Source organism: Cupressus sempervirens, chromosome 7 (assembly GCF_028749045.1).
Source record: "Cupressus sempervirens isolate cs-2001-9-10 chromosome 7, ASM2874904v1, whole genome shotgun sequence".
Taxonomy (NCBI): domain Eukaryota; kingdom Viridiplantae; phylum Streptophyta; class Pinopsida; order Cupressales; family Cupressaceae; genus Cupressus; species Cupressus sempervirens.
In genome coordinates, this window is record NC_143124.1 from 648,073,012 (window position 1) to 648,086,371 (window position 13,360).

General features: G+C 35.7%; 1 protein-coding gene across 3 annotated transcripts in view; it reads left to right on the plus strand.

Moving 5' to 3' along the window:
- The first annotated feature begins 747 nt into the window (after window positions 1-747).
- Window positions 748-13,360, plus strand: part of LOC149548337 (uncharacterized) — a 41,121-nt gene continuing 28,508 nt past the window's right edge. For all 3 annotated transcript variants that reach the window (XM_089792414.1, XM_089792413.1, XM_089792415.1), the window contains exon 1: window positions 748-1,095. In XM_089792414.1, the coding sequence (XP_089648540.1) occupies window positions 1,055-1,095 (41 nt within the window). In that variant the 5' untranslated portion in view covers window positions 748-1,054. The remainder of the gene's footprint in view (window positions 1,096-13,360) is intronic.

Genomic DNA, 13,360 nt, shown 5'->3' on the forward strand with positions numbered 1-13,360 from the left:
CAAAGTGTTTAATCCTCTCAATGAGGGAGTGGAGAGAAATACAAAAAACCTCAAAAATGGCTCAAGAAATACAACAAGCACTTTGAAGCTGGCTTTGATTTTCCATTTTCTAGCACAGTTACAGAGTGTTTATAGGGAACAAACTCACAAAATAGAACAAACCCTAGAAACAACTCAAAAAAGGCCTTCAACAAGAAACAACTCAAAAGCAAAAAAGCCCCAAAAAACACATCGCCACTTACAAGAAGATGTTACCCAATGAAGAATGAAGAATGCAACCTCCGCAACCTCTCGATAATCAAATGTGCTCACCTATGCAACAAGGAGAAACTGAACGATAAGGAAGAATAAAAGATATATAAACCCTAGCAAACCCAAAATGATAACAAATAAATCCATACTTGTTTGCAGACAAACAATGTTGAGTAGTCAGAGTAGATAAAATGGTGAACAAAAGTGACAACGACAATATATTTTAGTAGACCAAAAGTGAGCGCCAAAAAAAATAGGTCTATAGTAGACATGAAATAAAAGTTTCTTTTATTAATTTGGAATGCTTGTTTTTTCAAAATTGAAATTAAAATAGATATTTGAGTATTACCAACTATTTGGAAGGAAGACCAAATCCTCGAATTGGAAGATAAATGAGGATACAAAATTCTAATTTTCTTGTAGTCCAATTTTCGTTTCATCAACCCATATAGTGGATTACCTTTGTTTTCTTTTTTAATTGCGAATTCTAATTAATATCCACGATCCAAACGGGCCCTATGGGTGATAGCCACCGAAGGCTCTAAATAGGGTGTGGCAGCTGCTTACAACGTTTGCCGACAGAAGCAAACCCTAGCATAGCCCCTTTCCAAACTTTCTAGTTCGGTTTTGTTGAAATCATAATCTCTTTAAGGATTTTTATTATATTTACAACAACAAAATCATGGAATCAAGGTGGTAGATGAAACCGTTATGCAATTTCAAATAACCAGAGGAGGAGGAGATAATTTTTATTTATTTTTGGTAGAAACAGTTCCGAAGTAAGCTTTAGCACTTGCAAATTATGGCCACATCCAAAGACTTGATTATTCGGAATCCGTCCAGGTAACTTCTACCTTCCTCAAAACACTTACTGAAACCTACCAGATTCACATATTTCACGGCCATTCCAAATATATTACTATAATTAACTTTAGTTTGAGGGTACTTGTTTTATTATTCTGTGTTAAATTCATGGCATTGGTCCCGGCAAATCAGTAAAGTTGTCATTCGTTCGTCTTTCAAGAGGTTAGGAATGAACCAATCAGAATATGATCGGTAACGGCCCCTTGAAATGGTTAATAATTTTAAGAAGGGTTACCGAAGGGATTTGAACTGGGACCTTACTGTTGTACTGGCTTTGTTTTACTGTTGCAACCTTAGTTGTGATGAATCTTATCTCTCTCAAACTATGCCATTTTATTTGGGGATGAAAGTTATTCAATTTTGAAATTAAGCTATCTGAGCGACGAGCTAAATAACTAATTCGCATGATGCCGTGAAGCTCAATTTAGCACATATTACATAATTGTTACCCTGATATCGGTTATTTTATATGGCTTTACATGAAATACAAATTTCATAAAGTAGTACATTAAAGTATTTAAACACCCTAGAATAATTTTAATTATACACTTGATCGTCATCAACATTTTTGAATCTATTATTGAATGGCTATTTTGCATTCTGTTACCTGTCTAGTTTGCTCTGTTGACTTTGCACTCATGTTTTCCAGGGACACATCTCTGGGATTATTTAGAGGTCCCCCAGTTTGGTGATGTCTTTGGCATGGTTCAAAAACTCAGACCTTGTTAAAACTAGGTAGTAGCCTAAAACTTGGAATGGACTCCAACAAAATTTTGATTGGATTCCAATTCGGAAAATTAAGAGAGCTATATAAATATGCAAAATAAACTAAAATAATGGGCATGGGACGTCAGTAATGAATTTAGAGAATACATAATTTAATTTTGATTATCAATTTGTAGCCAATGATTACAGGTCACGGGACCGCCAAAAACTCAAATTTGGAATTGCAAATGTTGCTTAATTTGTAAACAAATGATTAGATGGCTATGATCCTCAAAGGTTGTTAATGTTTGGTAGCTTTTGTTAGATAACTCTATGGTTATTCATATAATTATATATCAGATATATTATTATTTGAGATATACACACACATACACACACACACACATATATAACATAATTAAGTTTGTATTATTAATTATCTGTTTATTGAATAGACATGTCTATTCATTCACCCATGCTCACTATAAATGAGAGGATGTTGCATATGGAAAATATATACCTGATTACAAGGCAAAGCCATTACATTTGCAGCAGATCATGGAAACTTAACATGGTATCAGAGCCTACTGTAGATGTATGGAAGAACAAAAATTTGATGTCACTTTAGCTGTGAAAACCCCTGAGAAATTGCTAAGACCAAGGATTGCTCAGACTTGTTTGTGGAAGAATTGATGTTGAGAAGTTCAATTGTACTAGAGTCAGAAACGCAAGGTTACATTTAGGATTCCAGTAACATATTATTGCAAGTAATGTCCTAACAGATCATAAGCGTGATGAAGATACACCAAGGCATGCAAAATTCCTTGCTCGAGCTTGTAGTGTATTGTCCATTGTAAATTTCTTGCCTTTTTCACTACACAAAATATGTCGTAAGCTTTCGTCTTCCACATAAACATTAGAAAATATCTAAGAGCGCATTAAGATACCCCAACAAGAAAAGGTTTAGAATGAATTCAATAAAAGGTAAGCGACCTTTCATTGGCTCGATTGGTTCTCGCAAGTGAGAAACATGCTTAAAGACTACCCTCATTAGTGGAAATAAATTAATGCTTGGTATTGGAGGCTCATGCTATGGACGGGGAACTCAGAGGCAATGTTCTGCAATGAATTGAGCCTCTGCGATAAAAATGACGCTCATGATTCAATTTGACCAGCCGATGATATTGTTCCTAACAATGCATTCAATTTGGCGGGGAACCTATTTCAGCTTTTAATAAATTTTGGAGTATTGTGCTATCTCCTGGGAGGAATTTTCTCCATTTGTGACTAGCAACTATGATTTTCGTGTGTGGGCCCTACTTGCGGTAGAACCAAATTACCAGCACAAACGTGTCAATTCTAGAGAAAGTCATTCATTTGAATCAGCGATGAATGTAGAATTTAGTAAAATCGATTACGATTAAGGGGGCTTGAATCGACAACGATTTACAAGCAAAGTAGAGGAAGATATTAAAAGTTGAAACATCAACACTCTATTGGTGCATCCCGCAAACACATGGAAAAGACTTTGTTTGATGTGGAGTATGATGGGACATAGTAGAACTTTCGACCAAGCTTGCCAATATATGGAGTGACTATAGCCACAACCGTGGAAAGGTATGGTAGTTTGAAGATAGTATAATATTAAATGTTGAATTTTAAATTCTAATGTTATTATGAGATATAAATAATATTAGAAATAAGAATATATATATAGGAGTAGAATTACTTTATGAATATGTATAGAACATTGTGAATTTCTAAATATATTAATGAGATATATTGTTGTTAGTATCAAGAATAAGATAAAACTATTAATATTATTATTTGATTTTCTCTATGAGTTATTTGCCTTGATCTTTTCCTCCGAGAATGTTCTTGCAGGAAAAAGAGGGAGATTAAGATTCAGAGGGAGAAGACTGAGGATGCGATTTGGTTAACCTTCAGTGAACCCGACCTTATTGATTAAGAGGGAGTAGACCATGCTGAGATGGTTTCTCTAATGATTAATAAGTTGTCACAGTCAAGAGGACTGTGACCATGTGACATTTATATGGGCCTATCCCTTGTGTATATCATGAGGAAGTGACGACTTCCAAATGATCATCACTTGTATTTGGGAGAAGTTGTTGTAAGGTGACGATCTTACAATCAACTTGTATAATGGGACGAAATAAATTGAGTAAATGGTGAATGTCTTGCATCTCAACATTCTGGGAGGCCATTACTCTTAGAGTACTTGGTGAATATCATTGATATTCTGGGATGCCAATACTCTTGATATCATATGTTATATCTAAACGTTTTGAGTAAGTGGTGAATATCTTTGATATTTTGGGAGGCCAATACTCTTGATATCAAATGTGATATCTAAACGTTTTGAGTAAGTGGTGAATATCATTAATATTCTGGGAGGCCAATACTCTTGATATCAAATGTGATATCTAAACTTTTTTTTTTTTTTTGAGTACTTGATGAATCAGAATTACCTTCTAGTTCAAGGCTGGATACTAGATGTATTAGAAGTGGAAGAATAACTTTTTGGCTGTCATTAATTGTTTTACAATTATACAATATTTGCAATTTCAAATTGTAGACCTTTGTTAAGCTTCTAGGATCTGCTGCAAATGAAATGGCATTGCCTTGTAATCAGGTATATGTTTTCCATATGCAACATCCTCTCATTTATATTGAGCATGGGTGAATGAATAGACATGTCTATTCAATAAACAGATAATTAATAATACAAACTTAATTATGTTATATATATATATCAAATAATAAGCTTATATCTCACATAATAATATATCTCATATATAATTATATGAATAACCATAGAGTTATCTGACAGAAGCTACCAAACATTAACACTTCCTCTTAGCAAGGGAGGATAAACACAAAACACATATTACACCATTGGTAATATAAGAATATCTTAGAAGTTTTCCACAATTTAATATCGCATACGATATCAAGAGTATTGATCTCCAGAATATCAACATATGATATTCATCAATTACTCAAACAAAGGGTAAGATATCACATTTGATATCAAGAGTCTTGATCTCGCAGAATATTGACATCCAATATTCATCAAGTACTTTAAAAAAAAGAAAAAAGTTTAGATATCACATTTAATATCATCGCATTAAATGAATTAAATCAAATTACCTCCAAAACGGGAACATTACAGTCCGCCCCTTTTGAAATTGCTTGTCCCCAAGCAATCTCAGCAACAATTACCATTCTCCTCCACCTGGATCCCAAGTGAAGACCTGTGTAATGTCCCAATCATCACCAAACAACTCTTGTAGCACAAGCACAACCTGTTGAATCAACTCAACCCCAAAACTGCAATGATAAATCTGATGCGCCCATACTGTCGGAAAGCCACCTCCCATTGCTTCCCGTTGTGCCACTTTGATACCTCCCATCTCTAACATGTAGCAAGTTCCCAAGTCCTGAATCAAATGGTAATCATCATGAGAGAACAAAGTAGAAGACCTGCAAAACTTGGAATCACCATTTGAGATCGGAAGCAAGTCACCAACCAACAAGTAGATAGCTGCCCTATCGTATGAAATAGGTAACCAATCCAAAGATGAGTTGTAGATGCCTTCATTACCCTCCAAGGACAACTCTTGCATGGCTGGTCCACTAAGAGTGCAATCACTAATATCAACGTCCTCCTCAAAAGAATGATCAGCCTCATCACAAAATGCATCCTTCCCTTGAGCAAGGAGTCTTCTAATGTTATCTACTTCTTTTTGTCTTGCCAAGTTGGAGAGATTGACTTTTTCTTTCATATCTTGAAGGCGTTGTATTGCCTTGGCAGCCACTAACCTAGCCTCCTTGGCCTTCCTCATCCACTCATCATTCATCATTTCGGACCTTCTATTCTCTTCATGCCAAAGTACACAAAATCAGTCCTCTCGATATCTTCATGTCCACTAATGAGTGTGGGGCTGCTATCAAAAGTTGATATCATATCACTTGCTTGTTCATGATCACAAGCTTCTTCTTCATAAGAATGATGATGTACCATGTTGCTGTCCTCAAACAAATCCATGATGACATCATGCCATTGTAGAATGCCTTCTTCATCATGTGAAGAAAAAATACTAGTGGCTGCTCCATTGTGTAGAGGATCAAATTCCACATCCTCCTTAACATCTTGTGTCTCCAATAGACTTCCATATGAATGAACATTCATTGAACTACTATCATGAGAAGAAGAAGCAATGCTAAACTCACCTATTGAAGCATCACAAGAAACAACTGATTTGTCTTCAAACACCATTTGTTCTTCTTCAACCTTGCAATCCTCGTGAAGTGTCTTGTGCCCAACATCTTCCTCCAAGCTGGTCTGATTTTTGTCCTCCCTAGATTCGGCTGTATGCTGGTCACCCACTGCTGCAAACTCCTTGTAGAGGTTTCTAGATACCTCACTTGTAGAGACCTCTTGTTCTTCCACCTTAGACTTAGTAGAAATGGAAGTCATATGCCTTGCAATTTTGTCTATGGTTGCTGGTGAGAGCAATTCGGTCATCTTTCTTTGACTTTGTATAAGCTTCTCCAATTCTCCCATCATGGCATTTAACTGCATCCTAGGAATAGCCATAATGTCTTCGCTCTTCACCCAACAGGATGGCAGGAGACCGCTCTAATATCACTGTAATGACCCTGCTCAAATCTGTTTGAAAACTTTTGATTTTTGGCCTTGGAAATTTTGTCAAACACTTCACATACAAGGTCATATAACTGATATAACATTTCAGTTTTTTTTAATGACTCTTTTTTTCAATTAACATGAATGAGAATGCTCGCAAGAAGACTCAAAATTGATTAAACAATGATCTAACATGAATATGCAACTTATTTTGACAATATTCAATGCATATATGTGAGTGAAACTACTTGCAATATGCAGCTACAGCAACTAGTAATTATGACAAACACTTTGGATGCAACCTAAGATGGCATTAATGCACTTACAGCCAAGTGGCATTAATACAAACACTTGGTATGCAAAATTATAACATTATTTTTGCCAAAAAGAGAACCTACAGCCAATTGACATTTTGTCAAACAATTGGCATGCAAACTAATAAGCTGATCATGAATGATAAAAACATATTCAATTACAGTTATATTAGACCAGCAACTTATGTCTCCTTTATTGCACATATAATGTCAACTACAATGTTAGTATGAAATGGCCAAGACTATTGTCATTACAACATATGCAAACTATGTAATTTTCTGAGTACAAATGTAGCCTTAGTATGGAATCTAAAATGCAAAATATATATGCAACAATTGACTTGAGAAACCTAGTACACAAATTGTAGAAGAGCTGGAGACTTGATTGTAACACTTGTTGATGATGAAGACCCCTCCAAATGAAGAAATCGACTCCCTTGAAGTGTCGCCCCTATTCTTGCCTGGCAATACTTTAGATAAATAAATGCAGACTCTAGGCTCTTCGAATTTGTCCTTGAAATGATTGTCTTAGCGATAGCAATTGAATGCAACAATACCCAGAACCATAGGATGCTTCAATGATGAGCTATGAACCAAAATGTCTTGCCAATGGTGCCCTTTTTGTAGTATATCAGACCACTGAAATTATTTACCAGCAACCTGATAGCTACTCCAAAATACGCCAAAACAATTGCCAAACTCTCCCAAGATGAATGCTCAAATACCCACAAAGAAACAATACCGGAATGAGGCCATACAAGCAAAAATCTGAATATGTTATGCAAAATTGTCCTCCATTAAAATCTGAAAAAGACTGGTAACTATAACAGCAATTTGCAATAAATGAAATTGACCCAATGATGAAATTCCAAAGCTCCAAAATGCCTACAAAATCTGCAATAGATTTCGTCAAATCGATCCCACCAAAATTTGGCCAAGGGCCATAAAATTTTGCTTTGAAGTACAAGTAGAAAGTCTGAAGCAACTTCCTCAACTTTGCAATAATTCAAGTGATATTTCACACCCTCAAAATTGCTCACCAATTGAAAGTTTTCGTTCTTAATGGCCAATTGTGACTACTGCAAAAACCCCAGGCTCCACAATGCACATCAACAACAAATCTGGATGGTGAGAGTGAAGCCTAGGATACCTATTGATTCTTTTTCTCCACTTTCTCCAGAAACTTCTAGAACATTATTTAATTTAATTTATTAAGTGACTTTATAAGATATTTTATAATTCAAGTCACTTTATTAAATTAATTAAATATAAAGTTACTTTTTTATATTTATTTATTTGATAACTTTATAAATAATTAACTTAATACCACTTATTTAGTTAATTAAAATAATTAATTAGTCATCCTCATAAAATATTCATTATTTTGGACAACATAATTAATTAAATTAATTAAATCAAATTACCTCCAAAACGGGGACATTACATCTTCTAATGCTTGTGCTGCTCTTTCTTGTCTATTCAATTCAACAAGATATTCATTATTGAAAATTTCGTCTACATCTTTGGCAGTCCAATCTAAATATCCTCAAGTATGTTATCTTCTAATGCTTGTGCTGCTCCTGCTTGTCTATTCAATTCAACAAGATATTCATTACTGAAAATTTCATCTACATCTTTGGCAGTCCAATCTAAATATGAATCAATGTTGTCCAAGTTGCATTGTGAGATTTTGGTTTGAAGTTGAAGGTTTTAATTGATGGGAAAAAGGCTAAGTACTGGTTTGCGTACGATTCCAAGTTCAAGTATGAAGGACCGATTAGCCGACATTTGAAAATGGGTTTGGGTTCGTTTGGGTTTGTTAGTACAAAAACATGTAATATATATATATATGAAGCCTAGAAGCATGAGATAAGATTAGAATGTCACATAGTATCATATAAACATTTAAACAACAAAAACACCATAAATTTGTAATCATAGCATCACGAATCATGATCATACCATCATATCATCATATTGTACACTAAGAAAGTGCACTCCTCTAAACCCTTCTATCCAAGGTATCCCAGGAGTTGGAATGTTTGAATGGGGGCTTAGAGCTCCCTATTCATGGATTGCAAAGATATGTGCATAAGCATGAAAATAGCTCTTAGCTGAGCCTTAGAGATGCAACCTTTGCTAGTAAACCATGCAATTGGAGATTCTCTAGACAAGACCAAGACTGCTAATGTCAAGGAGCTCTCAAAAATGCAATGCAAGAAGTGATCTATGTTAGGATGAGATGCACAATGCAATTAGAGTCTTAGACTAAGCAAATGAGAGTGTTACAAAGCCATTCTAGTTAAACTAGGTGCACTATGCTATAACAAAGGAAACTATGCTATTGCAAATGAATCTAAGTTAGAATGAGGATGATAATGCAAGAATGAGACAAGAAGCAAGAAGTTCTCCACAAAGCTCCAAGAAAACTTATCAAGGAACTTGCAACATAACAATAGCACAAAATGGGGATCCTTAGAGAGGGAGAGAGCTCTCCCTTTAAAAGGTGTACGGACGGTTGAGATCAAGATCAAGAAATGGATGATCAAGGGTGGGGGTTGACTTTTGGCATGATCCATGTGCAAGATCAAGTCAACCAATGAGAGAGTTGACTTTTCATGTGAGACAAATTCTTTTCCTTTAATTTGTAAATAGGAAAAAGACTTTATGTGTGCACATTGAGTGGGTTAGAAGAATGGGGTCTTTTATTTAATTAAAAGGGGGACATGTTCTTTTAATAAAAAATGGACTTAGGATATTATAGTCAAACTATAGGTTAAAATCAAATAAATTGATTTTTAGCAATTTGGCGTAGACAAATGATTAAATAAGTTATCCAAAATGCTGAGGAGAGGGCTAATAGTCTAGATGACCATTTTAGGTGATTACACATACAATTCACATTCAACCTCAAAGATTCAAAACATCAAAATTAAATCATAACACTAAGTTCAAGTATCATTGTTTGAAGTTCAACTGATGGATTAAAAGTTTATTGATTTTCTTTTTGTTCATCATCTTCTTCATCTTCTTCATCTTCACTTCCCCTTAAAATATTTTTCTCTTGGCTACATGTTTGAGGTAGTCTTAGGTGGTAGCAATTTTCAAGTCTCTGAGTGCGAGAGTGAGTTTGAGCAATTTTGGCTTATTGGAAAGTAGTGTCTATCTTGGGTGTGAACAAATGGTCAAGCTAAGTTTGTAAGGAGTATACAATTGAAACCAAGCGATTTGTGAGAAAATGAGTTAGAATCATCAGAAAATCCTTGTTCCAACTTCAATTTGACCTAAAAAAGTTAGGATAGGTTGCGGGAGGTAACATTGCTGAAGGCATGTTGATTCCTGAAGTTTGGCCAAGTCTAGATTTTTTTGAAAACCCCCAAAATCTAGAATTTGCATTTTAAGTCCTATGAAGCTGAAACCTATCTCAAACATCATGACAATATTTATACAAATATAACTCAAAATATAAGTAACTTAAATTTTATTTTTGTATAAATCCTCCTACCCTCGAGCTGAAAAAATGACCAAGTTCGACATTAGTTCGATTGGTTAGTGACTTCTCTGCCCGGGTATGAATGGCAAATGGGTTGTTCGAACTAGGTGGCTGAAAATTGAACCCTGCCCGCACCAGAAGTAAAAGTGTATCGGGACCAAGTGTCAATTGGAACTTCTACTGGTCTGGGAGGCATTTCTAGTGACTTGAGTAACATAGGCATTGAAGTGTTGTTGGGTAAACTTGGTATCTCTTCTTGTTGTGGATGTTCCTTGACAAGCTCCAATTATGCTTGCACCTATGAGTGGTAAAGGTTTGACAAAAAATGGGTGGCTAGTCTTTGAAAATTTGGTGTTTGGACACCATAAATTTTAACTACAAAGCTACAAAATAAATTAAAAAAACTACAAGTATTAAGTAAAATTCTGTAGTATTAGGCTAAAATTGTATTTATCGAAGAATTGTGCAGTTGATGGGTTTTTCCTATGTTCCCCGGGGACGCGTACTCGGCCTAAAACTCGGCGTTTCGACGGGGGACGTCCCGAGGACGGGGGGGCGGGTATGGGACATCCCCCAGCCGCCCCCAAAAAGTGAAAAAACGCAGGGGACGTCTCGGAAACTTGGGGACGGCTGAGGGGAAAAAGGGGGACGGTGAGAAGTACCCGGTACAGAAAGGGGACGTCTGAGAAGTACCCGGTACGGAAAGGGGATGTCTGAGAAGTACCCGGTACGGAAAGGGTACGTCCAAATGTCCCCTTTCCGTACTGGGTACTTCTGGCCGTCCCCCTTTTTTGTTTGCATAAAATTAAAAAAGTTTAACATAATTTTTTTTTTTAAAGCCTCCAACTTGGTTGGCCAAGTTGTCCCCACCCCTCCAAATGCCCTAAAAGGCAGTAGAGGCAGAATAGGAGCAGCAGGCTACTTCATTTTTCTATGTTTTTTTTTTAATGTTGAACACCTTTCCGTACCGAGTACTTCTGGCCGTCCCCCTTTTTTGTTTGCATAAAATTTAAAAAGTTTAACATAATTTTTTTTTTAAAGCCTCCAACTTGGTTGGCCAAGTTGTCCCCACCCCTCCAAATGCCCTAAAAGGCAGTAGAGGCAGAGTAGGAGCAGCAGGATACTTATGACTTTATGACAGCCCTCTACCCTTTGGGCCTATAGCTTTGGGCATATTTTGATTTTGATTTTCAGATTTATCATATTTATCATTATGACATTATGATATTGACAATTGTTAATGTTCATTGTTCAGTGTTCACTGATATTGATATGCATTTTGACAATTGGGTACTAAAATCGGATATTATTTCCTAGATGGCATTCAAATGTTGTGTTTTATGGTTCTATAATGTTTAAATGACATGCTCATATGAATGACATGTATATTTGCAAATTTCAGTATATATTTTAAAATTTTCCTATATATATATAGCCATCCCCGTTTGCCGTCCCCCCCCCCTGTCCCCAAAATTGCCAAAAAAATTTGCCGTTCCGGAAACCCGTCCCGCCGTCCCCTGCCGTCCCCGTACTGGAAACTTGGGGGAACATAGGGTTTTTCTAACTTGGTTGCTGTTTTTCCCTCCTTACATTGCAAACCTCTAATTGATTCATAAACTAGTGAAAGCTATGACATATTCTAAGAAAAACAATAAACAAAGAACTTAAGGAAATTGAGAGCAAATAATTGCAACAAAATGAAGATGTAAGAAACTACCATGGTGGACTTGATTTTTCAGGATAAAATGGCTAGCAATAAGCAAGATAAAACACTTTCTTTATATTAGCTCTAATGGGAATTACAATCATAGTCCTCTTAGGTACAAATCCAGCCTGAACTTTCAGTCCTTAAGATTCCTAAAATAGCTCTTCCATCCTCCTAGCTCCATCTTTTGGCTACAATAGTTTTTGAAACTATGAACTCTAACTAGAGTTCAAACAAATTCAATTGCAACCCCTCTCTATCCCCTCTATGGGTATTTCATCAGGCAATATATGTTGGAATAGCCATATCAGAATCCCAGCAGGGCGTTTTTGGTGTTTTTATTTTTGTGTAATGAAACCAGTGGTTTTTGACAAAACTCATGAAACTACCATTTTTTGAAATTGGCAATTTTGTATCGAAGCTCAAAACATTTCTTTTCATCTAATGCTTGAGCCTTACTTCATGTGTCTTTTGAGTTGTGTTCTATGCTCCTAACGAAGTCATTTACATCATAGACCTCTAATTGATTCATAAACTAGTGAAAGCTATGACATATTCTAAGAAAAATAATAAACAAAGAACTCAAGGAAATTGAGAGCAAATAATTGCAACAAAATGAAGATACAAGAAACTACGATGGTGCACTTGAATTTTCAGGATAAAATGCGAGCAATAAGCAAGAGAAAACACTTGCTTTATCTTAAGCTCTAATGGGAATTATAATCATAGTCCTCTTAGGTACAAATCCAGCCTGAAGTCGACTTCTTTTAGTCCTTAAAATTTTTAAAACAACTCTTCCATCCTCCTAGCTCCATTTTTTGGCTATGTTAAAACTTGAACCAGAAAACAAATAGGAAACTTTACACTACTAGTTATCTTGAGAAAAACCCTCTTCACAGAGGGAAAATGTTTACCCAGCCCCAACAAATTCAAATTTATATTGAAGGAATAAAAAATGTTTACAAAATCAGTCCCCACGTGATATGAAAATCACTTCATCAAGAAAGAAGACTTAAAGAAAATTGATTGAGAGCAACAATCAATTCTGTTACATGAAAGAAACAGAAGAACACTGCACAGGATTCAAAGTCCTTTGAGTACCAGAATAATCGAATTCAGGGAAAGTAATCGCATATCACAGAAAAATGATATTCAGACACTATCGAACTACAATCTGGAACACCAATCTGTATCAAAGCAATACCATCGAACTTCAATCTGGAACAACAAGTAAAACACCACACATGCTGCATCTGGAACAATGATACATAATAATATGAAGATGTCCTTTCTCGTCAGGGGAATAATAGAAACAGCATATGTTTCGTCTTCCACAGTTGATGACGGTGATTCTCCAG